Source organism: Micromys minutus (assembly GCF_963924665.1).
Source record: "Micromys minutus genome assembly, chromosome: 5".
Classification (NCBI taxonomy): domain Eukaryota; kingdom Metazoa; phylum Chordata; class Mammalia; order Rodentia; family Muridae; genus Micromys; species Micromys minutus.
The window spans coordinates 28,894,093-28,919,673 of NC_137974.1; the positions used below are offsets into that span (position 1 = coordinate 28,894,093).

Sequence of the window (25,581 nt, forward strand, 5' to 3'; positions counted from 1 at the left end):
AGCATGAAGTCGGGGCTTTCCTTTGTGTTAAACACACAAAATGCTAGGTCAACATTAATTGAACAAAACGATCAGTTCACCTGCTTTAAAAACATTTTTGTTCACACACACACACACACACACACACACACACACACAAACAAAACACCATGGTTTCCAAGAAGTCACTCCCCCTACCCCACCCAAAAGCCAAACTAACCAACCATCAAACAACAAAAAAGCAGGGAATCTTTTGCTCAGGCATGTGTGACTCTAACAGTGTAGATTATTTAACAGATGGAGCACAGGTTGGCTGGTCTTTGCAGTCACTGTTGCCTGTTTTCAGTTGCTTAAAAAGCCAGCTTTTAGAACACAGTGAGCGGAGCATACGGGGATACCCAAAGATCTTTTGTCTAATGTGACAAGAACATAAAACCCCAACTCTCGTTCAATGGTGAAAAACTGGTGGGGATAGTTCATATACTGCTATGTTCGAGAGGGTGAACTGAACACCTGATTTAGCAGCTGGCCATTCTCCCTCACAGGGACAGAGATTTCTCACTCCCCCCCACCCCACCCCCCCATCCTCCCCAATCCCACCATTTTGTTTCTATGTTACCCAATACTGCTCTTAGCCGCATCTTTTCAAACAGCATCTTTTTTTTAAGGGGGGGGGGGTTCTCAGCATCATCTCCCCAGACCTTCTAATTTCCAGAGGTTTCATGAAGCTTGTGGCAATACAGTGAAGTCTAAAAGTGCTCGAGGGCTAGCAGTAGGCCCTGGGTACGTTTCTCCCCGCCGCAGACACCTGCTACATCTTCAGATCCTGCCTCTGGCTGTGGTCCTAGAATTGGGGGGCGTTCTCTCGCCCCAAAGTGGAGGAAGTGCGAGTGGCGGGAAGTTCAGGCCAGGTCCAATCAGGCACCTGGGGTTAGGTGGCCCGGGTGCAAGCGGATGCCCAGGGCTGGTCCCCAACGCAGGTCCCGCCCCCTCGACGCAGCCATCCTCAGAGGCTCCGCCCCTCGCGCCCCGCCCCGTCCCGGGGCCGCGGCTAAAACCCGGAGCCGCTAGAGCAGAGAGCACGGTGCAGAGCTGCTCGGCGGCCGCTTCCTCGGCCGGAGGCTGGGCCCTGGTGCTGATGCTGGTAGGCTGCGCGAGCTGGGCCCGCGTAGCCTCCTCGCCGCGGCGCTCCGGGCTCCCGCGATGATGGCGGAACAGGTGAAATGCGCCTCGCCGGTGGCGGGCTCCGGCGCGGGCCCGGGGCCGGTGGTGAACGCCGAGCTGGAGGTGAAGAAGCTGCAGGAGCTGGTGCGTAAGCTGGAGAAGCAGAACGAGCAGCTGCGCAGCCGGGCGGCCACTGCGGCCGCCGCCCCGCACCTGCTGCTGCTGCAGCCGCCGCCGCCCTCCGCACCGCCGCCAGCCGGGGCCTGCAGCCCGCTCGCCACGCACAGGGCCCCGGCTAGCACGACATCCCCGGGCCCGGGGGCGCTGGGCCCCGCGTTCCCGGGCACCTACTGCTTGCCCAGCCCCGCGCCCTCCCTGCTCTGCAGCCTGCAGCCCGCCGACGCGCCCTTCGTCTACTCCAAGCCGGCGGCGGGCTTCTTCGGCGGAGGTGGCAGCCCGGAACCGGGGACCGCAGGGACCCCGCCGGGGGAAGCCGCCACGCCGCCAATGCCGCCTCCAACGCTGCTGGACGAGGTGGAATCGCTGGATCTGGAGAGCTTGGCCGCCTGGAGCGAGGAGGACGACTACACCTGGTACGGATGAGCTTCGCCGTCCCCAGCACGCTGGCGCGGGGCGTGGGAGGCAGGGGACCCAGAGGCCTAGCAGGTGCCAAGCCCCAGCAGAAGCTTTGAGTGAAGGCAGAAACCTGTTTTGTGATTGTCCCTATTGGGCGGACTGGGGATTGGGGAGGAACTGATCCCTGCCATCTGCCTTGTTCTCTGCTCTTTGCTGATTATGAGGTCCCAAGCGCCTCGTTAACCTTAAATGCACAACTCATGTCGTCTTGTCGCTCAGTCCCGCGCTCCCCCCCCCCCCCCGTGTGTGTGTGTGTGTGTGTGTGTGTGTGTGTGTGTGTGTGTGTGATGACGATGCTTGTCTTCTGCCCCCCACCTTCACTGCTTACTGTTCTTTCCTTACAAACGAACCTTGCACAGGATTGGTGTGCAGCCCCTCTTGGTAGCATCTGAAGCCGCCTTGTGATGGGTCTGTTCTCAGACATCTGCTCTTGCAGTTGAGTTGTGTGGTTAGATATGCCATCTCTCTGTATTTTCACCGATAACCTTTCACATACTGATTTGATTAGTAAAGATGTGCTATCCTAATATGTCAAAAGTGAAGGCTTGTAAAGGAATGGAGGGAGCAGATGAGGCAGTACTTTTATTTTTTGTAATGAACTTTTTGGAATTTTCATTAATCTTAAAAAACGAAACCATATAGAAGAGAAGTGGGTAGTTTTATGCCAACTTGACACAGGCTAGAGTCATTAGAGAGGTGGGAACCTCAATAATGCCACCGTAAGAGCAGACTGTAGGTAAGCCTGTAGATACTTTTCTTAATAATTGATTTGGAAGGGTCCAGCACAATGTGGGTGGTGCCATCGCTAGGCCGGTGGTCCTGAGGGCAAATAAGGAAGTAGGCTGAGCAAGCCATGGGGAGCAAGCCAGTAACTAGCATCCCTCCACGGACTGTCTAACACCTGCCTCCAGATTACTGCCTAGTTTGAGTTCTTGTCTTGTGTGTTCCTTCCTGTCTTGTATGAGTTCCTGTGGTGAGCTGGGGTGTGGAAGTGTAAACTAAATACCCCCCCCATTGCTGTGTGTGGACCCTGGTGTTTAACCACAGCAAATTCTAACCCTAATGAAGACAGTGCTGTTAGAGAAACTTTATTATCTAATTTTAGGAACTTTTATGGTTGGCTGTAAGGACGGCGAAGGCCGGAAGCATCTATCCAGTGGAAATCTGGTTAGCTGTGTGTTTCTGCTCACCAATGAGTACTTTTTGGAGGAGACAGGTGCCTAGACCCTGTCTTCTTCCCGCTGTTTGCTCATGGAAGGCTTGTCCTTTGAGTATCCTCTGCTAGGGTTGCCTGCTTGGTCGCTGGACATATACTAGGGGTGTGGACATACCCTAGGAGTGGATGGATAGAGTGTGGAAGTACCCATGCAGGGAAGCTGAGCAGTGCTCACACCAGGGTGTTAGCAGCCTGAGGTAGAGTCGCATCCTTTTGTCTTTAGTGACTTTATTTTAGAAAATCAGATCCTTTTTTCCTTTTCATTTTGAACTCTTGTTAATGATCGCATAGAAAAGAAATGGGAGGTGGAGAATCTTACCAGTTTGGTATTGGGAGCTACAGTCTTCCCTTTTCATTGGCAACCTACATGGCAACTATCTGTAAGCCTTAACTGTCAATTGCTTTGATTTTGAGAATTAATAATATAAATCCATAATAGATTTGTGGGCATGTCTATCATCTCTGCCTTCAGCTTTGGTTTTAGGAACTGTGCAGGTGCCTTGTGTTGAGTGATTCTAACAGCTCAACACTTTCTAGAACTTTTAGCCATTCTTTATAAACCACATTTTGGTGGTGGTGTACAGCTTAAATATATAGTTCAGCCTGAATGTAATATTGAAAAATGGTCTTGCAGTGGCTTTTATGTTTCACTAATGCCTTATGCTATTTCAATTTTGACTTTTTTAGAATGAAGATGTATGTAAACAATGGGAAGAAATTGGCTTATAATCCTGATAGAAATACAAAGGCATGTTTTAAACATCTATTATTATCATTACTGTTGCTGTTGTTGTGTCTTCCTGAGAGGGCTCACACTGTAGCCCAGGCTGGCCCTGAAGTCCATGTCTTAATCCTTAGCTTTCTGAGTGCAGGGATTTCAGGCCTGTGCCACCATGATGGGCTTTCAGATCTATTATGATATTTCTGTTTATCCGGTTAATAATAGTACCAGTATATGCCAAATATAGTTGTACTGGCTGGTTTTGTGTCAACTTGACACAAGCTGGAGTTACCACAGAGAAAGGAGCCTCAGTTGAGGAAATGCCTCCATGAGATCCAGCTATAAGGTATTTTCTCAACTAGTGATCAAGGGGGAGGGCCCAGCCCATTGTGGGTGGTGCCATCCCTGGGCTGGTAGACCTGAGTTCTATAAGAAAGCAGGCTGAGCAAGCCAGAGAAAGCAAGCCAGTAAGTGACAGCCCTCCATGGCCTCTGCATCAGCTCCTGCATCCTGACCTGCTTGGGTTCCAGTCCTGACTTCCTTTGGTGATGAAGAGCAATGTGGAAGTATAAACTGAGTAAACCCTTTCCTCCCTAACTTGCATCTTGGTCATTATATTTGTGCAGGAATGGAAACCCTGACTAAGAGAATAGTTTACTAGTTATCCAACTATCCAATTATATTATTGTCTAGCTGTATACTTTTTACTTAAAATGAGTAATTTAAATTGTTTAAAAGTGCTGCTTAGTGGAATTAGCATATTAATGTCCTTAATGTGATGAGAAGCAAATCTAAGCTGAAGGACGTTTCCTCATCAAATAGGCCGGTCAATAATAGAATTGACCCTTTGTTGCTTCTGTGGACATATGGCACACACTATTTGTAGAGTCCCTTCTTTAAACATGGAGGAGACCCCAGGTGGCAAAGCAGAGGGGGATCGTTAATCTTAGTCAGATGCTTGAATGGTTTTGAGGTCACCTAATTTAAAGAATTTTTAAAAACATTTTCGACATTACTTTTGTATGAGAACATTTCAAATATTTTATGATGAAAAGGTAACGCCCACAAGGTTTCCTTTAAAAAGTTTAAACCACCTGCTAATGTTTCCAGAGCACTCCCTAGAACCTGCGTGGCCGTGGAGCCTTTTTGTCCCCACCCTGGCGTGCCACCGGAGTGTGCCCTTCCTTGGGATCCCATGGTAGGTTTGCAGCGTGGCTCACCTCATTTCTTATGTGCATTAAGGAAAGGCTGGAGTAGGTGGGTACAGACAGATCGGTGTCAGCTCACAGTTGGCAAACATCTGCTCACACACGGGCTTGTCTCTCAATCTTTTAGTAGTGTTTCCCAAGGGAAAAGGTTTTCTTTTTGGTAAGGCACGATGATACCTCACCTTCTTCTGGATCCTGCATGGTTTCAGTCTTAGAGATTATAGTGAAGGGGTGTTTGCCAATCTTGGGGTGCAAACTTTCACCTATGGTTTCTAACAGCAACAACAACGACAACAATCCATTTTCAGTTTCAGTTTTGTTTGTTTTTAAGTTAGTTTTGGATACTGTATGAAGTCTAGGGCTGGAATTTTTATGCATAACTATCCTTATAACACTTTTTGGACTTTTTTTGCATTGGGAATATTCACTGTTCTGTGCTTGGTTCCATGTGGGGTCTGAAATTTTTCTATTGCTGTATTTATCTGCACTCTCTAAGCTGTCTTTGTTAGTGTCGATCACCAGCTAGTGAGATACTCACCTTTGTTGCCTTTTAACAGTTCTTTGTCTACTGAAGGATTTTTCTCATTTCCATATGAATTTTAGCACCCCCCCCACAACACACACATCCACACACCTTGCTAGGATTTTTACTGGAATTTTTTAAATCATAAAAATAACTTTAAAGACAACCTACACCTTCACAGTGTTTAGTCTTTGAACCATAAACCTGGTATATCTGTCTACTACTTATGTCTTTGATTCCTCTCAGAGTGGTCTTGTAGTTTCTCTTGTATACATCTTGTAGACATTTTTGTCAAATTTGTGCATGTGTTGGAAAGTTTTGGAAGTATCCTGGCAAATGGAGAAAGGCAAATATGAAAGTATCAGTAGAAACATGGCTGTGCACTAACCCAGCATCCTACATTGATTGCTACTATACATAGTAGTTTTAAATAGATAATGTTCTCTGTGAAATCTATATATCTGTGATATATTGATCAAGACAGTTTACTACATTTTCGTCCAAATGTTCTTAGTCTGTTCAGCCTGATGCTGGTGGGAAAAGCTCTATCCTTTGATTAGAAACTATGAACCAGGTGTCCTGACTTTGCTCTGTGGGAACTGTCCGTCTCTTACTGTCAGAATGCTACAATGTCAATGCTACAATGTCAGAATGCTACAATGTCAATGCTACAATGTCAGAATGCTACCATATCTTCAAATAGCTCTTTAGTTGGGGTGAGGATACTTCCTCAGCTTTCCATTTTACTGGGATTTTTTTTTTTAAAGGATTGTCAAATGCTCTTTTTCTTTGTCTATTGATCATCACGTGATTTTTTTTTTCATTTTAGTTAATGTAGTCACTTACACTGAGATTAGGATGTTGTCCCTCCTATGTGGCAAAGTTTGTAGACAGTTGGTCTTTTGTTTAGATGTTTGGTGAAATTCAATAATCCACCTTCCTAGTTCTAGTCTTTCTTTAAAATTTTACTTTTTAACTTTTCTTTACATCTTCATCTAAGTTATTTTCTGTAAACATCACGCAGACGCTGTGTAGTTTTGTCCTGCTAGATTGGTTTAGATTGGCATAGATTGTATCTGAGGCTGGGGCACGAACCAGGCTCTCAGCAAAGCGGGACAGTGGAGTTCCCATGATTGGTTTAGCCCAGAGTATCACAAGTGTGTTCTTGACACCAGAGATGCCATCATTGCCTGGGAACTTGTTAGATATTCAGATTCTTTGAACTTACCCATGAACCTATTGAATCTGAAAACGGGAGCTGCTCAGGGAGTTTTGTGTTTGAAGCACCGAAGATAAGTGCAAGTAGCTTTCACTTGCCCCAGAAAGAAGTGGCAGGCACTGGGCACAGCAGGAGACACTAGGCAAGGGATGGTAGAGGGGGTCTTACCCACCTGTGCCACAGGAGGGGGCAGTACCTACCTGTGCCACAGGAGGGGGGTGTTGCCCACCTGTGTCGTAGTGGAGCAGGGCAGCACAAGAGAATAGGGAATACTGGATTGATGGGAATTTCATGGATATAGGACTGTGGGCCACATTCCAAAAAAAAAAAAAAAAAAAAAAAAAAAAAAAAAAAAAAAACATGATGTATTGCAGTTACCACGAAATGAATTAAAGAGATATCTTAGATTCCTCATCTGTCACAGGAGTCAGCCAAAGAGAAAGTCAGGTGTGCCGCCTGCTCTGTGTGGCTGGAAAGATAGTTTTCACACTTTTAAATGATGGGATGTCATCAGTCAAGAGGACGTAAAAAATGATTGTGTGTAATTTTTTTTGAGACAATGGTCACACTCTGTAGCCCTGGCAGTCTGGAGATCCATAAAGATCACGCTGGCCTTAAACACACAGATCTGCCTCTCTCTGCTGTCCCAGCGCTGGACTGAAGTTTGGAGGAATGAAGTCATGCTGTTTTGTAGTTAAATTCTGACGACGGGGCTTGTGGACTGCAAGAGAAAAGTTGAGTAGTCACAGCAGTAATTGTGCTTCAAAGCCAAGGATCTTAACTAGCTGGTCCCTCAAGAAAATTGTTGCCAGCCTCTAAGGTGTTCCAGTGAGATGCAATGACGTAATCTCCACCTCTGTGGGCCATGTCTCACCCTGCCAGGTGGCAGCCTTGTCTCATAGCGAGAGGGTAAAGAATGAAGTCTGATGCTCGTTAGAACCACAGTAACTTGGAGGGATGCTGTTGCAAACAAGAGCTGTGGCATTGATTTCTTGACATGCAGAGTGATGTCTTAAGATAACAGTTCAGCTAGCAAGAGCATCTCTCAAACGGAGCTAAGGGAGGGGTCTTTAGATGTGTTTTTGAAGTAGATCTCAGCAGGTTTTGGAAAGCGACCTATTCTATTTGGGGATATTTGCCTGTTAAAAATGATTCTCGGTTCTTTGAAGCAAATCAAATATGGTTCTGTTTCTATGGGAACGTTCAGTGCATGCTGTTTCCTCCCGAAGAGAGGCACTCTCTGTAATCTATATCATACCTATAATGTAGATTTCTTTCTTTTTTTAAGGTTATACGTTGGCTCTTCAAAGACCTTCTCCTCACCAGAGAAGTCCCTGAGTCCTTTGCAATGGTATAGACATGTCCTAGATAACCCAACTCCCGAGATGGAAGCCGCCAGACGCTCCCTGCGATTCAGACTGGAGCAAGGTACCGTGAGTGTGTGTGCTGTCCTTCTTCAACCTCGGACTGTTCTCCTGGCTTCTGCTTCTGGTTTGGGAATAGACTTCAGCTGCTGTGCTCTTACACTGAAGACAGGTTGTTGCATGCGATCCTCCTGTCCTGAGGAATACACAATTCCTTAGTGAGGGCTCTGCTCACTGGCCTCAGTAGGACTACCATTAGCTAGACTTCTAGCTGATAATAGGGAGCATATTCCCCCACTCCTCCCCCTGTTTCAAAACAGTGTCAGTAAGTGAAATGGATCAGTCTTCACTTTTCTAAATTGGTAATTAGGGTCTGTGGCTCAATTCTAAGTCAAGCTGGGAGTCTCTTGAGATCTGCCTTGTGTGCTCCTTCTCTTTTCAGTTGGATATATGACTTGGAAGCCCCAACCTCCATATACCAATCTAATCTAGTATCCTATTAGTTAACTGATAGAGACCAGCAGAACACACACACACACACACACACACACACACACACACACACACACACACACACACATATACAGAGAGAGACAGACAGACATAAACTTAGAGACAGACATACAGAGACAGGCAGATTGACAGGCACACATATTGAAAGAGACAGAGGAAGGTGGGCAGAGACAGATACAGAGGTAGGTAGTAGGTAGGTAGACAGACAGACAGACAGACATGGGGGGAGAGAGAATATTTTCAGGGAAATAGAGGAATACGTGGTCTATAGCTCTTTCCTTTTCCTCTGTGTCCAGCACTTCAGGTTGTAATAGCTTGGCCTTTCACCCTGTTCTTTAACTCCTCAGTGTCCGCTCTGAGGACACCCTTTCTGCCCATGCAGCCACCGTCCCCGCCCTCCCCAGGGGAAAGAATGTGTGTGTGAGAGGATGGGCAGAGGGCATCTGCACTGGTGAGTCGGGAGCACTGTCAGCACACCGAAGGTTAGGCTGCCTCTCACGCTCTCAAGGTGGTTATGAGACACTTGATCGGAAGACAAGCGTGGGTAGTTTCTTTGCTTCTTAGTTCTACAATAGTACCTCCTCTTGACCTGAGGCAGGCCTCTCATGCACCTGCAGAGGTGAGAAGGGTAAAGTTGAGTGATTGAGAGGTTTGCTAAGTGAGAGGGTACGTGGGTGATGGGGTCAGAGTTAGGGACACCTCGACATCAGGGATCCTATTTTTAACAGAACAGATTCTGTATTGCTTGCTGTATTGGTATGGCCGTAAGCTAATAGTAACAGAAATCTAGCTTAAGTATTTGGGGAAGGTGGAATTTAAGACATATGTTTTGCTAACTGTTGATGTATTGATGGCAAGTTGAAGAGGGTCATAGGAAGGAGGATAGGCTGGGAGAACAGTGGTTAGTACCTATGCTGTGGAGTGGTACCCCGATGTCCAAAGACTCTAGCATCCGCTCCTGTCCTGCTCAACAAACACCATGACTCTCAACAAACAAGCAAGTCCCCCGTCTCTCACCTTCTTACTCCAGTAGTCTTATGGTCTTACTCTGTGGACATTTTGATATATGACTATGGCTCAAAACAGAAGGCAAATGAGATTCATTTAGCTCAGATGTCAATAAATGTTCTTCTGCAAAGGGTCCCGTAATAGTTGAGATTTTCAGGCTACACACTCTGTTGTGACTGCACAACTTAACTCATCACCCAAGTTGTGTTCCAGTGCCATCTCATTCATGGGCACAGATTTTAATTTCAAGAGATTTTTTTTTCCTGTCATAAAACGCCCCTCAAATATAAAAACCATTTTTAGCTGATAGATATCAAAAAGACCGAAGGTGGCTGAATTTGGCCCACCTTGGCCACAGTGTAGCAGTCCCTGCTTCAGGTGACTGGCATAGAAGTAAAATTAGAGTTACTTTTGAGACAGAAAAGAAGCTTTTAGTAAATATAAGTCTGATGACTATTTCTGATCAATGTCTGATCATCTAGTTTTGCTTTTATTGGCAGATGGGAAGTCATGCGGAAAAGTTTTATTTGTGCTTTGGTTTATCAGAATTTTATAGAAAACATTTTATACAGAAAACTAGTTTTTCAGAACCCAAATCAGTGACTGACTGGCTTTGTTTATTAATCTGCAAACTCTTGCTGTGAGACTAAAAGCTTCTGTTTCAGAGACGTGTAACTTCATTAGAAGGTAACTTACTGATTTGAGCTAACGATGTTGGCGGCGTGGTGGAGCGGAAAGTACCAAGCTCCTTGGTTCCATGCTGCCTGGCTAGCATCAGCCCCTTTGGTTCCTGTCCCTGTAGTCAGCAAAAGAGAGGTTGTTTATTGGGTAGTGACCTAAGAAAGAGTACATACTTTGTAAAATGATCTTTTTAGCTTGAAAAGTGTTAGTCATGAGGAATTTCAGAAAACAAACAGCGGATCATCTCATGCTTTCCTGTTTATTTCTCAGATGCATCATACGACAGACGCTGTTCCTTTTTCTGGTCACGTCTTTTAAGTTTTCATTTGTTAGATGGTTGTTGAGTTACATTACCATTTTAAAGTTTTAATTTTTTGGAAATTTCATACATGAATAGCGTATTTACATTACCCTGTTTTTCCTCAACTTTTTCTGTGTCTCCCTACCCCTCAAATTCATGACCTCTTTTTAAATTATTCTTTCTCTCTCTCCCTCTTTCTGTCTCTGTCTCTCTGTCCTCCCCCCCTCCAACACACAAATACACAAACACATACAGCTTTTGATGTTGGATTGTGATTGTGAGGTTTAATCTTTGATTCCTGCTCCTTATATATTTTCTCAGCATAGCTGTCTAAGTCTGGCATTTTATGAATTATAGGATGCATGGGCGTGTTTATGACAGGAATGCTTACATGCAGGCAATATCTTACCATATTCTGCATCTCACTTAATTAATTTTTAATTTGCCACATGAAGATATGATCTTCTCAGTCCTGATCATTAGTTCCCTGCAGACTCTCTGGGTCGTCCCTGCTTGTAAGGGGCATGGTGTCCTGGCCTGGTCCTGGCCGTGTGCTCTCTTCTGTTCCTTTTAGCCCCAGGGTCTCCTATGTCCCATTCTGAGCAGCCTCCTGGTCCCTTCTCTGTGTCCCCTCAGATGCCAGCCCTCTCTTCCACACGCTCCTCTTTTATTGCAATGCCTTCCTTACTTGCCACTTGGGATGAGAAAAGGCAAGAAAGTACTTTGAGACTGTCATTGTCTGTGCATCTTTGTCCCAGTTGTTGGGAGAAATGTGGAGTTCATAGGTTAGTGCTTCCGAGGTGATGTGGACGGCATATCCAGTGTGTGTGTATGTGTGTGTGTGTGTGTGTGTGTGTGTGTGTCCCTCTGGCTGGATGCTGCAGTCACTGTAATGCTGGTCTTCTTTCTCACATTGTACTTACATTTCTACTGCTTAAAATAACATGGGCGTTTTAGAATATTGTCCTGTTTTGGGGGCATTATGAATGTATTCTCTAATTCCTTTGAGGTGTTCGTTCAGAGTCACGTCTAACCTGGAAACTCTAGCTGCACAGATACTTCTTGCCTTATTTCTTTATAAGCTCCTTACCCTCAGCCTATTTTCTCTGTTCTTTCTGGGAACCCCTGATGGCTAAGCATTCAATTTCTCTAAACTGATTGTCAAGATATCTCCTGTTTTCCTTTTGCCTTATCATATCCTTGATTTTTCTCTTTATATTTTTCCTGGGCATTTTAAGAACTCCTCCTCCAAGTTGTTGCCACGTGTTTAAGAACTTCCCATGTGCCAGGCCCCGTAGTGGTCTCCCCTCTTTCCCTTCTGTAAGGTGGCGTCGTGTTTGGTATCTAATGAGTCTGTTTGGATTTGTTCAGATACTGAAACTTGTCTTTGTTAAAATCTGAGCAGCGGCTGGAGGAGTTGAGGGTTTTCCTCTGTGTCTCACCACAGAACTTCTTCCCATTATGGACCTCGTTCTAGCAGCTCCAGACCCTTCCAGAGTCTTACCGATTTCCCTTGTTGTGGGCTCTCTAAACAGAGTGCTGGATCCAAGTCTGCCGCCAGCCTTCATGGGCTTTCTGACAGGGTGTGACCCTCTAATCCAGTGGTTCTAAACCTCCCTAGTTCTGCCGCCCTTGAATACAGTTTCTCATGGTTGGACCCCTCCCCCCACCTCACCCCCAACCATTTCATCTGAAGGTGCTTCATGACTGTAGTTTTGTGACTGTTACGAATCACAATGTCGGTTTTCCAATGGTCTTAGACAATCCCTGTGAAGGGGTCCTTTGACTCCCACCTCAAAGGGGTCCCCATCCTCAGGTTGAGAGCCCCTGCTATAGCCAGATGCCCTTACTCTCTGTCTTCCTGTGCTTAGGTCTAAAAGCTTTACCTTTTGCCCCATTGTGGTTTTTTTAAGGACAAAGGGATTTCTACCCAGTCCTTCCTCTTGAAAACTTACTAATAATTAAAGGACTGTTTTGGGGAAGGGGTCAGTGACAGTAGAGATGAAGAATTACATTTTAGCTGATACGTTCCTCAGTGCAGACACCAGGATCAGGTGGGTTCTCTTCGCTTTAGAAGTTTCAGGAACTCCACTGTAGCATCTTTCTGTGTGGTTGTCATTTCTGCTTTGGGCAGTTTCAGCCAGCAGGTTTCACTGAGCGCTTTCATAGAGACTGCTGTGCTGGGCAAAGGCAATCCTATCCTGCCCAACACACCAGGCCAAAGATTGTGTTTTCTTGCTTTTCCTGCTTTCTGGACACAAGGGGCTGCTCATCAGAGAGCAGATGTTCCTGAGAGTTGGCTTCTACTTCTTGACCTTGATGGTTTCGAGGCACCTGAGGGTCTCTGGTGTGCAGGCCTCTCTCGGCCTTTCTCTTTTCTTCTGCATGCCTTTCTTTACTCTAAGCCACTGGTCCCTAGAGTTCAGTGTTGGTGACCAGGTAGCTATCCTGCTAAGGAATGAGCCACTGTAGGGAGGTGTCTCCAGAAACCTTTGTCACAGTCTGTCTCCATCTCCCCGCACTTGGCATTTTTTTCCTTTATTGAGACATACGCTTTCTGTGTGGTCCAGGGTGGCCCGGGATTCACTCCATCCCCACATAACCAAGCCACCATTCACCCGGCCTCCTGTGCTAACCAGCCTCACTGAGACTTAGGCCTGAGCCACACACCTGTTCCCTGCTGGGTTTCTGTAGGCACTTTGGGCTGCCTTTCTTCAGGAGTCTCTTCAGGCTTTACTCTTACAGGCTCATTCAGACTCTCCGTTCTTTAAGGGAGGTTAAGCACCTGCCTACAGCACACACTTGACTGAGGCCCAAGATCACAAAGCCTTGGAAAATGCTGTGACTTTTAAAGAAAATGGAAGCTGTGAGAATAAACTAACAATCTAGCCCTTTTGAAGAAAATGAGAGAGGAAGAGTGTTTTGTGTGTGTGTGTGTATTATGTTTGCATTTTTATTGGATAGTTTATGTATTTACATTTCAAATGTTATCCCTTTTCCTGTTCCCTCTCTCCTACTCCCATCCTCACTCCCCCTGCTTCTATGAGGATGCTTCCCCTCCCACCTCACCATCCTGGCATTCCCCTACACTGGGGCATCAAGCTTTCACAGGACCAAGGGCCTCTCCTCCTATTGGTGCTAGACAGTGTCATCCTCTGCTACATGTGCAACCAGAGCCATGGACCCCCCATGCCTACACTTTGGTTATTTTTTGTTTGTTTGTTTTGTTTGTTTTTTTAGAGATAGCAATCATACTGTATACTATCACTGTCTTAAATATTTCATAGAAATAATGTTGAAAGTAAAATAATTGCTCTCTCTTCCTAGCATCTGTAAATCCTGTGTCTATTGGTATAATAAAGTTAGTTAATAAAGACTGGAGTGACTTTGAGTGCTGATCTCACTGTATAGCTTAGGGAAAAATCTGTCCTTAATTCTCCCGTTTGAAGATAGGATGGAGAATGTTTGTTCCAAGGAAACCTGTTGCGTTCATTCTTAAATTTATGACTTTTCTGAGCAGATAAAGGACTCATACCCCAAATGTTATCTCAAATTACCAATCCCTAATACAGCTCTTAGCATGCTTTAAATGTTGACTGTTTAGTTTTCCAGTTGCCTGATCTATGTATCTAGTTTTCTTAGCTGTATACATACACACAAGTTTTCACCGAACAGTTGGTATTGTCAGTGATATTCTAACCAGGACAAAAGCCCACATGTCGTATGGTGGTGCTCATTATATGTGAGCTCTGTGGATGGTGCTTAAACCCGTTTTGTTCACTGCTGTAGCCCCCTCACTATGAGAGGAGTTGCCATGGCACCGAAGGCGTTGAATGCTAATTACGGAATGGAGGAGTCTCCAGCAGGAATTGTAACTAGTGACTAGGCTCAGTGCTTCCTCCTTACTCAGCTCTGTGTGAGTCTCCAGTGTGTCACGTGGTAGGAAGGAGCACTTTGAAAGACATCACTGGGCTAGTAGAAAGAATCTGAAGTAACTTTGAAAACTATGAAGTGATGTAAACATAAGGCATTTCTGCCATGCGGGTCTTCATTTTTTTCAGGACTCAAACCTAATACGCAGGACTCCTCTTTGTGTGGCTACTTACTCTCACAGGAGATATGTGCCTTCTTTTTTAAACTGGAAGGGATATTGTTTGAGTTAGGGATCCTAACTTGAAGGGTAATTAAGTTGTATATAAAAATAGAAGATCCCAAACCTTTCCTTAGTCTGTTCTTTCTCTTCTGATTCTAATTAGAACTATAGGCACAAGCTTGGCATCGCTACACTGAAAATCTGTTTATACAATGCTCCAAAATTTGGGGGAGACTTTTGAAAGCCCACAAAATATTACAAGTAGAAAGTCTGAAGCTATAACTTTTCAATCTCATGCACAAGTTCTTTTCAAAATATTGTATGTGACCTTCAGTCTGTTCCGTACAAAGTGTGTATGAACAGATGACTTTGTGTTTGGACTTGGGTCCTTCCTGTCTCTGAGATCATTCATGAATTTAAAAAAAAAAAAAACCCAGGTCCTGAGCATTTCAGATAAGGAGTAGCCCTACTCATTTCTGAAAAGCTCATCTTTCTTCTTCTTCTCTTTTGAAATGCAAATCGAAAAGCCACCCAGAACTTTGCTAGGTAGGGTCAACTCCCTGATAGCCTGCCTTGGGGTAATGATAAATCTGTGTCACGAGGCCCCGGGGGTTGACCAAATAACGATCAGAAAGCTTATCTAAGTAATTTGAAGTGCCCGATACAGGGCTCACTTAATTTGGGTCCAGTTAATAAAAGCTTATCTGACTTAAGGTGCTCAGATGTCCAGCTGAATCAGGACAGTCACATTCGGGGAGTGTGAACATCGTTTACACAGATCCGTACGCAGTCATGCTTTACTGTGGTCACTAGGGCCTTATGCTGAGAGCAGACACTGGCCTCTGCTGATTTTTTTTTTTAATGCCTTTGAGTGATGTTGCCTCTGTCCTTCTCTCGGTTGTTATGACACTGTGTTCATTCCCTAGTTTTAGTCAGACAAGAGCATTTGATGTGACCCAGTGATCAGAAAGGTGGCCCTTTCATTTGTAAAAACCACACAGATTTGAGCGGAGCCATTAGGAGCTTATCAAGGATCTGCCTTCTGGAGCCTGTCCAGTGTCTCCTTGCATGGCCCAAGATGCTATCCCTGACAGCTCCTGTTTCCACTCTTGAGATGCTCTGCCACATTTGGAACACCAATTTAAAGATTTGCAAGGAGAGGTCATTTTAGGTAAGCTTACCCCAAAGATGCTCTTTCTTGTTGGAAAAAAACAGAACCAACAATTTAGAAACATGCTAAGTTTTTGTTTTTTGTTTTTTTTGTTTTTTTTTTTTTTTTGTGCAGAGAAGGGTCTCCCGGTATATGCACATTTCTGTGGGCTGGAAATTGAAGACACATTGCCACAGCTGTGGGGTTCCATCACGTGCTCGCTTTGCTGTTCTGTTCAAAATAGCCTCGATGCTTGTGTGCCAGTTTGGGTGATGATTTAGTAAGTTGCAAATACCTAAGGCCTGGGTCTCTATTCAGTGTGCCATTTCAGTCCATTCTATCCAGCAACCTGGGTATGTTTGCCAAATGTCCTTAGATAGCCCTTCTTTTCTCTCCCTCCCTTCTTCTTCCCTCCCTCCCTCCCTCCCTCTCTTTCTTTTTCTCTTCTTCTTCCTTCTTCTTCTTTCTTCTTCCTTTTCCCTTCTCCTTCTTCTATGTGTGTGTTTATATGATAGTCATTTTGTTTTGCACTTCTACCAAGGTTAGAAAGATGTTTGTTAGAATAACCTGAAACTCATGGCAGTGCAAAGTGGTTGTTGCAGTGAGTTTATTATTGATTTTCTATTTTAATACTCATAAAAATATGAAGTTCCTTCAAAGCAGTTTCTGTGTGTGCTGTGTGTGTATGGTGAGTCTCTGTGTATATGTACGTGCATGTGTGGTGGGGTTTTTGTGCACATGTGTGTATGTATGTGAGCATGTCTGTATATGTGTGTGTGTGTGAGAGTACATTTTGTATATGTATATGTGGGAGGTGTGCATGTTTGTAGGTGTATGTGTTTGTACATGTATGTACATGTGTACGTGTGTGTGTGTGTGTGTGTGTGTGTGTGTGTGCATGCAATGGGAGTTGAACCTAGGCCCATGTATACTAAGCTTGTGCTGCAGTAATGGTTTCTAGTTCCAGGTTCCTCAGTTTTTTGTACTGCTTTCATACTATGATGGCTGGTTAACTTTGATTATAAAACAATGAAATTAGTTTTGGTAGACCGTCTCACCCAATTCTTGGGGCTTCTGAAATGTACAGTTACACTTAGGAATTTCTAGGCTCTCCTCTTCAGTGGGTGGTAGGGCTTGCCTGGAGATGGTGAGGGTACTTATTACTAGCTGAAGGCATGGTGCTGAGTGCTGTTAGCCAGAGGATCTCAGTGCCCAGCCTTCGCATTTGCCAAACTCTTTCATGAGACAGATGATGGAGGTAATGGTTCTATTTCTTCTTCCTCAAAGCAAGGATAACTGCGGCCACTGGGATGGGACAGGTGTTAAATGTGCCTGATGATTTGAATTCAGTCCCTGGAGTGGAAAGAGAGGTCCAGGTCCTGTGAGTTTTCTTCTGACCTCCACACACTGTGTTCTGTGCACTCCTCACACACTCGTGTCAATAACATGAGTTAAACTTTATTTTTACAAAGCAGACAGTTTCATGTTTAGAAAACCTGAGTCTCAGGGATTGCCAGGGACTACTTTTCTGAGGGTGGGGCTTCTCGGAGGAGCTGTGAGAGTCAGTGGGGCTTCAGCAGCTGACCCTAGGGGCCCAGGTCAGCGTGGAGGGCTGCCTTAGGTGTCTGAACAGCACAGAGAAAGACCTAGCAATGGGGCCCGTATGTGCAGTGTGAGCCTAACTGGCCAGGCACAGTGGTTGTGGTTAGCGTGCTGGCAGGAAGACAGGGAGAATAAGCTGGTGATTCATGCAGGGCTTTCAGAGCAGTTAGGGCCTCCTTTAGGTGGCTGGGAAGCCCTTAGGAGTTCGAAGCAAAGGCGCAGCATAACTGGCCAGGAAAGCTACAGGATGTTGTGTGTATTGGGTTGGAAGTCAGTCAGGCACAGCTTTTTTCTTTTTTTTTTTTTTTTCTTTTTTAAGGTAAAATAAAATCAAACAAGACATTGATGGGTGGCTGGCGGTCTGGCAGTGTCCCTCACCCGGTGGTTATGTCCTGTGCTCATAGGTTCAGCTTATGCTTATAGGGTAATTCTGTCACGGTCTCCAATCAGAATGCATAGGAAGAAGTGCTTGTAGGTGAGCAAAGGAAAGAGAATGACTCATTCTGACTCTCCCAGTGCATTTCACTATTTTGCATGTAGATATAGCGACAAGCCATGAGTAGGTTAGTTTAGGCACTCCTGTCAAATGTTTTGTCCTTGACGGAAACCCAAGATACATGTATTCACTTTCTGTCATCTCTTGGGACGGGTGGTTCACAGCCACCGGAATAGGATGCATATATATTGTCTCTCTGAGTGGAAGAACACATTAGCCAAGGAGACACTGGGAATATAGGGCTGCAAGAATTCTCATCAACTTTGCCAGCGCCCTTTCCTATGCTTTTTTATGGCTTTCTCACTGCAAGTACGAACCATTCATTTTATGTGGGAGATGCTTGACAAGTGATCTGAGCTCACCTTCCTCTGGGAATGGTGGAAGGGGCTCCGTTCTTTTCAGTGGTGAGATTACTGGCCCATTTTTCCTTGAGATACGTGGCTCACGTTGTGGCTGTAGCTAAGCGGAGAGCAGCTGCCTGTTACCTGTGCAATCGCATCGGACCAGTGGCAAGATATTAGATCCGCCTTCCCTGTTAGTTTTGGATTGAATTGTTAACATTCACAGAGACCTCCTTCGTGCATTCTATGGCTCTTCCCACTGTCTTTGTTCTTAAACTATAGCTCTGTATGGTGAAGTTATCCAGAAGGACACAGTGATCAAACATGGACCTGAGGATGCTTAGGACCTGAGAAATAAAAAACATCTAACATTGTGACTGGGAACATCAACCACTCAGCTACATAAACCATTAGGACCTAGGAAACATTTGATCTGCTGAATTTCATGTTAAGAATAACTATAAAAATTTTAAGATCTCTGTGAAATGTCTTTTTGCTATTAAATAACATATCTTAAGTTTATTAAACTTAATGGAATTTTATAGCTCACATTACATAAATATTTTATGAGCTCATTGTTACTTTTATATACATATATCTTGGTATTGCAAGCAACTTTCTTTGAGTAACTCTAGATATTAGTGGTACAGGCAAGTGAACTTCTGTTAGACTTTTTAAAATGTGGTATGTAAATTATATTTTTATAGGATATCACAATATGAATACAGGGTCATTATAATGCCTTGGGCTCATAAATTTTCATGCATACATGTTGTAGTGATTTTTAGGTAATTGTGTCATACTTCAAATAAATAAGAACTTGTTAACTCTCAGTCAGTATTTCTAGTGATAATTTGAGAAGCCTGGGTAGAATGATTGACAGCCCTATTTACATAAACTCTGCCTCCCTACACAGGATTGACAGGCATGTTACACTTGGGTCCTCTTTCATCTTGCGTATGCCAAGCAAAGTGCATCAAGGACATCTCCCTCAAAGTAGTAGCAGGACTTTCTGTCCCTCCCTAGCTCCTGTTTATCAGGTCATGGGGTGCTGTGAGGAAGAGACTAAGGCTGCTTAGGTTTCCCCAGGGAGAAGAGTGGATCAGATAAGCCACAGACCAGATGCTGCTTGTCCAGGGGGCTTCTTAGGCAGGAACCAGCTCAACAGAGCCGACATATTGAAGCCGGTGTTTCCTTCTGTGTGGTCAGTTTACAAGAGCGAAACAAGAAAAGACAGCCTTCACCTTGGTTTTAAAACTCTTTTGTTATCCAGATATTTGATGTCTGTGAGCATTTGTGAAGGCTTGTAAAGAAATAACACGATCACTAAGGGCCTTTGTACCGGAGGGGATTGTATACAGGGATGAAAGACTTGCTGTCCCAGTGGATTATGGGTAATCAGAATGCTATGATCTAGATAAATGTTCTAGTAATTTGTGGCATAATAAAAAGTGTTTTAAAAAAGCTTATAACCTGTATTCTCAAGATCTCTCAGATACAGAGCCACCAACCAGGCAGCATACAGCAGCTGACATTAGGCCCCCAACACATGTACAGCAGAGGACTGCCCGGTCTGGACTCTCAGAGAATGTGCACCTAACTAACCCTTGAGAGACTTGGAACCCCAAGGAGTGGAGAGGCCTGGTTGGTTGCAGGGCGGGTGGGTGAGTGGGGAAATGATGTGGAGACATTCTTTTGGAGACGGGAGGGGGGAAGGGGCGTTGTGGGATGTAGAATAGCAGAGGGTGGACAAGGAGGGGGACAAAGACTGGACTGTAAATTTTTTTTTAAGAATAAATAGAAAAAGGTAAGAAAAAGAAAACAAAACGATTATGATATCTGAAAGCATTAAGAGCTAACAGTAATGCCTCTTGTGCCTTTACTGTTCTCAGACTTAGCTTTCACTGCCAGTAAAGGCCTGCGGTTGGTCCCCTCTGTGTGGCATAGGTAGAGGTCCAACTTCTCACTGCAGAAAGAATAAAACAGAAAGGCTGAGAGTATATAATCCTGGCCTTACTTTCTTTTCCCTTGCAGGACCATGACAATGAAGAATGTTGCTTGAGTCACCTTGGGATCCTATTATTTTTCAGGAAACCATCTTTCTTTACGGCATTTAGAGCATTGGTCTCATGTCTTACTCACTGTTCTGTTGCTGTGAAGAGACACTGACAATGGCAACTCCTGTAAAAGAAAGCATTTGGCTGGGGCTGGCTTGCAGTCTGGTTTACTTTATTGTCATTGTGGTGGGCAACATGGCAGCATGCAGGCAGGCATGGTCCTGGAGAAGGGGCTGAGAGTTCTTCATTTGGATCCACAGGCAGCAGAGACAGACACTAGGACTGGCTGGGACTTTTGAAACCTCAAAGTCCATTCCCAGTCACACACTTTCTTCAACAAGGTCACACCTACTCCAGGAAGGCCACTCCCCCAATCCTTATCAAGCAGTGCTAGTCCCTGATGACTAAGCATTCAAATACAGGAGCCTGTAGTGGCCATTCTTACTCAAACCATCTAAATTTCCCTGAGTGGGCTTTGAGCCAGTACATGTCCACTGTAGAAACAACCAGAGGCTCACACACAATTCAGTGCTTGTTTTCAAGATATGAATGACATTGCCTGGATAAAGTAAAATGTATGCCTGTCATTTTAAGAAGGCTCTAATTTTAACTCACTAAAAAGCAGAGAAAAGATTAATTCCTAGAGGTACTTTTTGCTTTACCTAGTTTTTAGAGCATTTTCCTCAGGATATAGACTGTGTGTGTTAACAACTTTAGGAATTTTCCATTTCTAAAATGCATTATAGTGAGGTAATCATAATGCATGGTCTATTTCTATACTGTATATACTGTGGTCTTATTGCCTTCCTACAGACTTGCTCTCCCTCATCCCCAACAAGAACCCACTAGCTTGAGAGTATTGTGTCATTTGCTCAAGCCTAGAAACCAGCCAGTGGTAGGAAGGAGCTGGATCCAGGTGTCTGGATTCTCATTCATACATCCTTTTAGTCTGTTGGCCTTTATCACAGCCTGTTCTGGAAAGTTGATGTATTCCCACTGGGTGTGGTGCCAGATCTTAGCGCACAGGCTGGAGTAGGAGGGCTTTGGATTCAAGGCTTGTGCCACATACCGAGTTTGAGAGGAGCCTAGGTTGTTTAGAGAGCCTCTAAATCAGAACACATGGGTTTTGTTTTGTTGTTTGGTTTTTTTTTTCATCAACCTTATATGTTTCTTTTTTTTCTTTTCTGTTTTTCTTATATTTTTTATTTAAAATAATTTTGAAATTTAAGTACATTGTGATCATATTTTCCTCTGCCCAAGTTCTTTCCAGACCGTCTTCCCCTCGCGACCCACCCAACTTTAAGTTTTTTAACCTCCAACATAACAAAATTCTTCCAGAACCAAGAAAACAAATTACCACCCCAAAGAAATAAAAAACCTACCAAACTGTAACCAAATAAAAGACACAGAAAACTGTGGAGTCTACTAAATGCTGGTCAACTGCTCCTAAACATTAAGCCTGCCCTGGAATTGTGTATAACCAGTGTCTTTCTACCAGAGAAAAACTGATTTTCCCTCTCCCAGCAGATATAAGGAATAGTTCCATTGTTAACCTTTATTCCAGTGGCTAGGTATGCATTCATTCATTCATTCATTCATTCATTCATTCATTCATTCATTCTATCCATCCATTCATTTTTAAAAATAAAATATAAAACAAAATATAAAACAAAAACTATCACATTGAAGTTGGACAAGACAAAAACTGCAGAAAAAAAGGGGGGGGGGCAAGAGAAGGCACAAGAATCAAGAGACCCAGTCATTTGGATATTCAGGAATCCCATACAAAGACTAAACTGGAAGCCATATTATAAGCACATATTGTAAGAGGACCTGGTGCAGTCCCATGCAGACCCTGTGCGTGGTGCCTCAGTCTCTGATTCCATGTGAGCTTTGCTCAGTTGATTCAGACACTTTCTCCTGGTGTCCCTTCTGCCCACTCTTCCCTGGGTTCTCTGAGCACTAAGGGGAGGGATTTGATGGATACATCCCATTTAGAGCCAAGTGTTCCAAGGTCTCTCACACTGTGATGTCTGCCTGTAAGTCTCTGTATTTGTTCCCCTCTGTGGCGGGGGCAGGGAGGGGCACATCTGATGCGGGCTGAGCACAGCGCTGGTCAGTGAGTGTAGCACAGTGTCATTAGGAGTCATTTTATTGTTCCAGTTTTCTTGGTTTGGGACCAGCATTATTTGGTTCCACCCTGGGTCCCTGGGTTATATAGTCTCTGGGCTTTGGTCACCCAAGCAGTGTTGAGTATGGCTTCCATCCGGAGGAGTAGGTCTTGAGTCACATCATTTATGGGTTGATGACTCTCACAAGTTTTGTGTCTGCATTTCCCTAGCATATCTTGCAGGTAGTGTGCCATTGTAGATGGTTTGTGGCTGGCTTGGTGTTCTGAGAGCTCGCAGAGTACCTTCTTGTCCCAGAGATGCTGGAATGTAGGGGTGAAGGTGGTTTGTAGAGAGTAGTTCCACATATCCTTGTTCAGTGAGTGAGCTATGTAGACGTTCTCTTTAACAATGGATCCTTGCTGTTAGGTAAGAGATCAACCTGTCTAGTCTTGTCAACAGCCCAGGTTGTTTGAAGATTCCTGTGAGGTGCCATTTGACCTATAACTCAAATGTAATGCAATCCTGGTATTAGAAGCTTCATTTTGTGATAAGAGGTGGCCAGGTGGGACTTCGTCTCGCTCAGTATTTGACGATTTTACTTAGATTGCCTTTGTATTTGTATATATTGGAGGAAGTATCTCAGTTTGGGCTTCTATTGCTTCACTGAAACAAAAGCAAGCTGGAGAGGAAAGGGCTTATTTGATTTACACTTCCACATTGAAGTCCGCCACTGAAGGAAACCAGAAAAGGAACTCAAAACAGGGCAGGAACCTAGAGGCAGGAGCTGATGCAGAGGCCATGGAGGGTGCTGCTTACTGGCTTGCTTCTCACTATGTGCTGAACCTGCTTCCTTATAGAACCCAGGACCACCAGCCCAGAGGTAGCACCCACAACCGACTGGGCTCTTTGCCTTGAATTGCTAATTAAGAAAGTGCCCTACAGGCTGGCCTGCAGCTAAATTTTCCTGAGGCTTCCTCTACTTAGAAGCTTGTGTCGGGTTGATAGGACAGTAGCCAGCACAGGAGTTTCTACTGTATTAGGTTTGCTCCAGCACCATGCTGGTTTGTTGCTAGCGCTCTATAATATAGCTTGAAGTTGGGGATGGTGATACTTCCTGCAGCTTGTTCATTTTTCGGGATTATTTATTTATTTATTTAGGACATCCCCCCCCCCACCACCCCGTGTTCCTATATGAAGCTGAGAACTTTGAGAATTGTATTGGTACTTTTATTGGGATTGCATTGACTCTGTAGATTGCTTCTGGCAAGATGGCCATTTTTACTATGTTAATCCCACTAATCTATAAGCATGGGATTCCATCTTCTGAGATCTTTTCTTTCTTTCTTCAATGTCTTGATTTTTAATCACACAAATCTTTCACTTGCATGGTTAGGGTTTGTCTTAGTCAGGGTTTCTATTCCTGCACAAACGTCATGACCAAGAAGCAAGTTGGGGAGGAAAGGGTTTATTCAGCTTACACTTCCACATTGCTGTTTATCACCAAAGGAAGTCAGGACTGGAGCTCAAGCAGGTCAGGAAGCAGGAGCTGATGCAGAGGCCATGGAGGGATGTCACTTACTGGCTTGCTTCCCCTGGCTTGCTCAGCTTGCTTTCTTCTAGAACCCAGGTCTACCAGCCCAGGGATGGCACCACCCACAATGGACTGCCCCCCTCCACTTGATCACTAGTTGAGAAAATGCCTTACAGCTGGATCTCTGGATCTCATGAAGACATTTCCTCAACTGAGGCTTCTTTCTCTGTGATAACTCCAGCTTGTGTCAGATTGATACAAAACTAACCAGTACAATGTTACACCAAGGTACATTATTTGAGGCTGTTGTGAGGATAGTTTCCCTCACCTTAATTTCTATCTCAGACCATTTGTCTTTTGTATATAGAAAAACTACTACTTTTTGGGAGGCAATTTTGTACCCAGCTACTTTGCTGAAGATATTTATCAGCTGTAGGTGTTTTCTAATGGAATTCTTAGGTTTGTATACTTTCATATCACCTGCAAATTATGGCATTTTGATTTCTTTCTTTCCAACTTGTATCCCCTTGATCTCCTTCAGTTGTCTAATAGCTCTAGATAAGATCTTAAGTGCTATATGAAATGGGTATGGAGGAATGGACATCTATCTCTTGTTCCTGGTTTTACTACAATCGCTTTGAGTTTCTCTCCATTTAAATTGATGTTGGCTGTGAGCTTGTTGTAAACCATCTTGTTAAATTGAGGAGGTTGTCCCTCCTATCTGTCTCTAATATCTCTAAGATATTAATCATGTAGAAGTATTGAATTTTATCAAAAGCCTTTTCTGCACCTAATGAAATGATCATATGTTCTTTGTCTTTTAAGTGGATTATATTTACCAACATATATATATGAAATATATATGAAATGATCCCTGCATCTGTAGGTTGAATCATACTTGATAATGGTGGATGATCTTTCATGTATTTTATTGAGTATCTCTGCATCTTTGCTTGTAAGGGAAAGTAGTCTGTAAATGTCTTTGTTGGGTCTTTGTGTGATTTGGGTATCAGTAACTGTGGCCTCATAAAATGAATTAGGAAATGTTCTTTCTGTTTCTATTTTGTGGAATAATTGAGGAATACTGGCATTAACTTGTCTTTGAAAGTCTGGTAGAATTCTGTGCTAAAATTACCTGGCTTGGACTCTTTTGCATGGGAGACTTTTAATGACTGATTTATTGCACTAGGGCTATAGTTTTGTTTAAATTGCTTATCTGTTCTTGATTTAAGTTTGGTAAGAGGTTATCTATTGAGAAAATTATCCATTTCTTTTTAATTTTCCAATGTTATAGGGTACTCATTTTAAAAGTATTCCCTTATGATTCTTTGATTTCTTCAGTATTTGTTATGCCTCCCTTTCCATTTTTTGGTTTCATTAATCTGGGTATTCTTTCTCTGCCTTTTAGATAATTTTCATAAGAGTTAGCCTATCTTAATTTTCTCAAAGAACTAACTCTTTGATTGATTCTCTGCATATTTTTTTGTTTTTATTTTATTGACTTTATCTGAGTTTGATTATTTCTAGCTGTCTACTCCTTTTGGGTATTCTTTTTGTTCTAGAGCTTTGAGGTGTGCTGTTAAATTGCTAGTGTGAGGTTTCTCCAGCTTTTCATGTAGGCACTTGGTGCTATGAACTTACTTCTTAGAACTGCTTCAATTGTGGTC

General features: G+C 43.9%; 1 protein-coding gene across 2 annotated transcripts in view; it reads left to right on the forward strand.

Moving 5' to 3' along the window:
- Positions 1–1,182: 1,182 nt before the first annotated feature.
- The window catches only part of SLAIN1 (SLAIN motif family member 1), a gene marked incomplete at both ends in the record, with an annotated part of 50,474 nt that continues 26,075 nt past the window's right edge, over positions 1,183–25,581 (forward strand). For both annotated transcript variants that reach the window (XM_080916772.1, XM_080916773.1), the window contains 2 exons: positions 1,183–1,736; positions 7,955–8,094. In XM_080916772.1, the coding sequence (XP_080772898.1) occupies positions 1,183–1,736; positions 7,955–8,094 (694 nt within the window). The remainder of the gene's footprint in view (positions 1,737–7,954; positions 8,095–25,581) is intronic.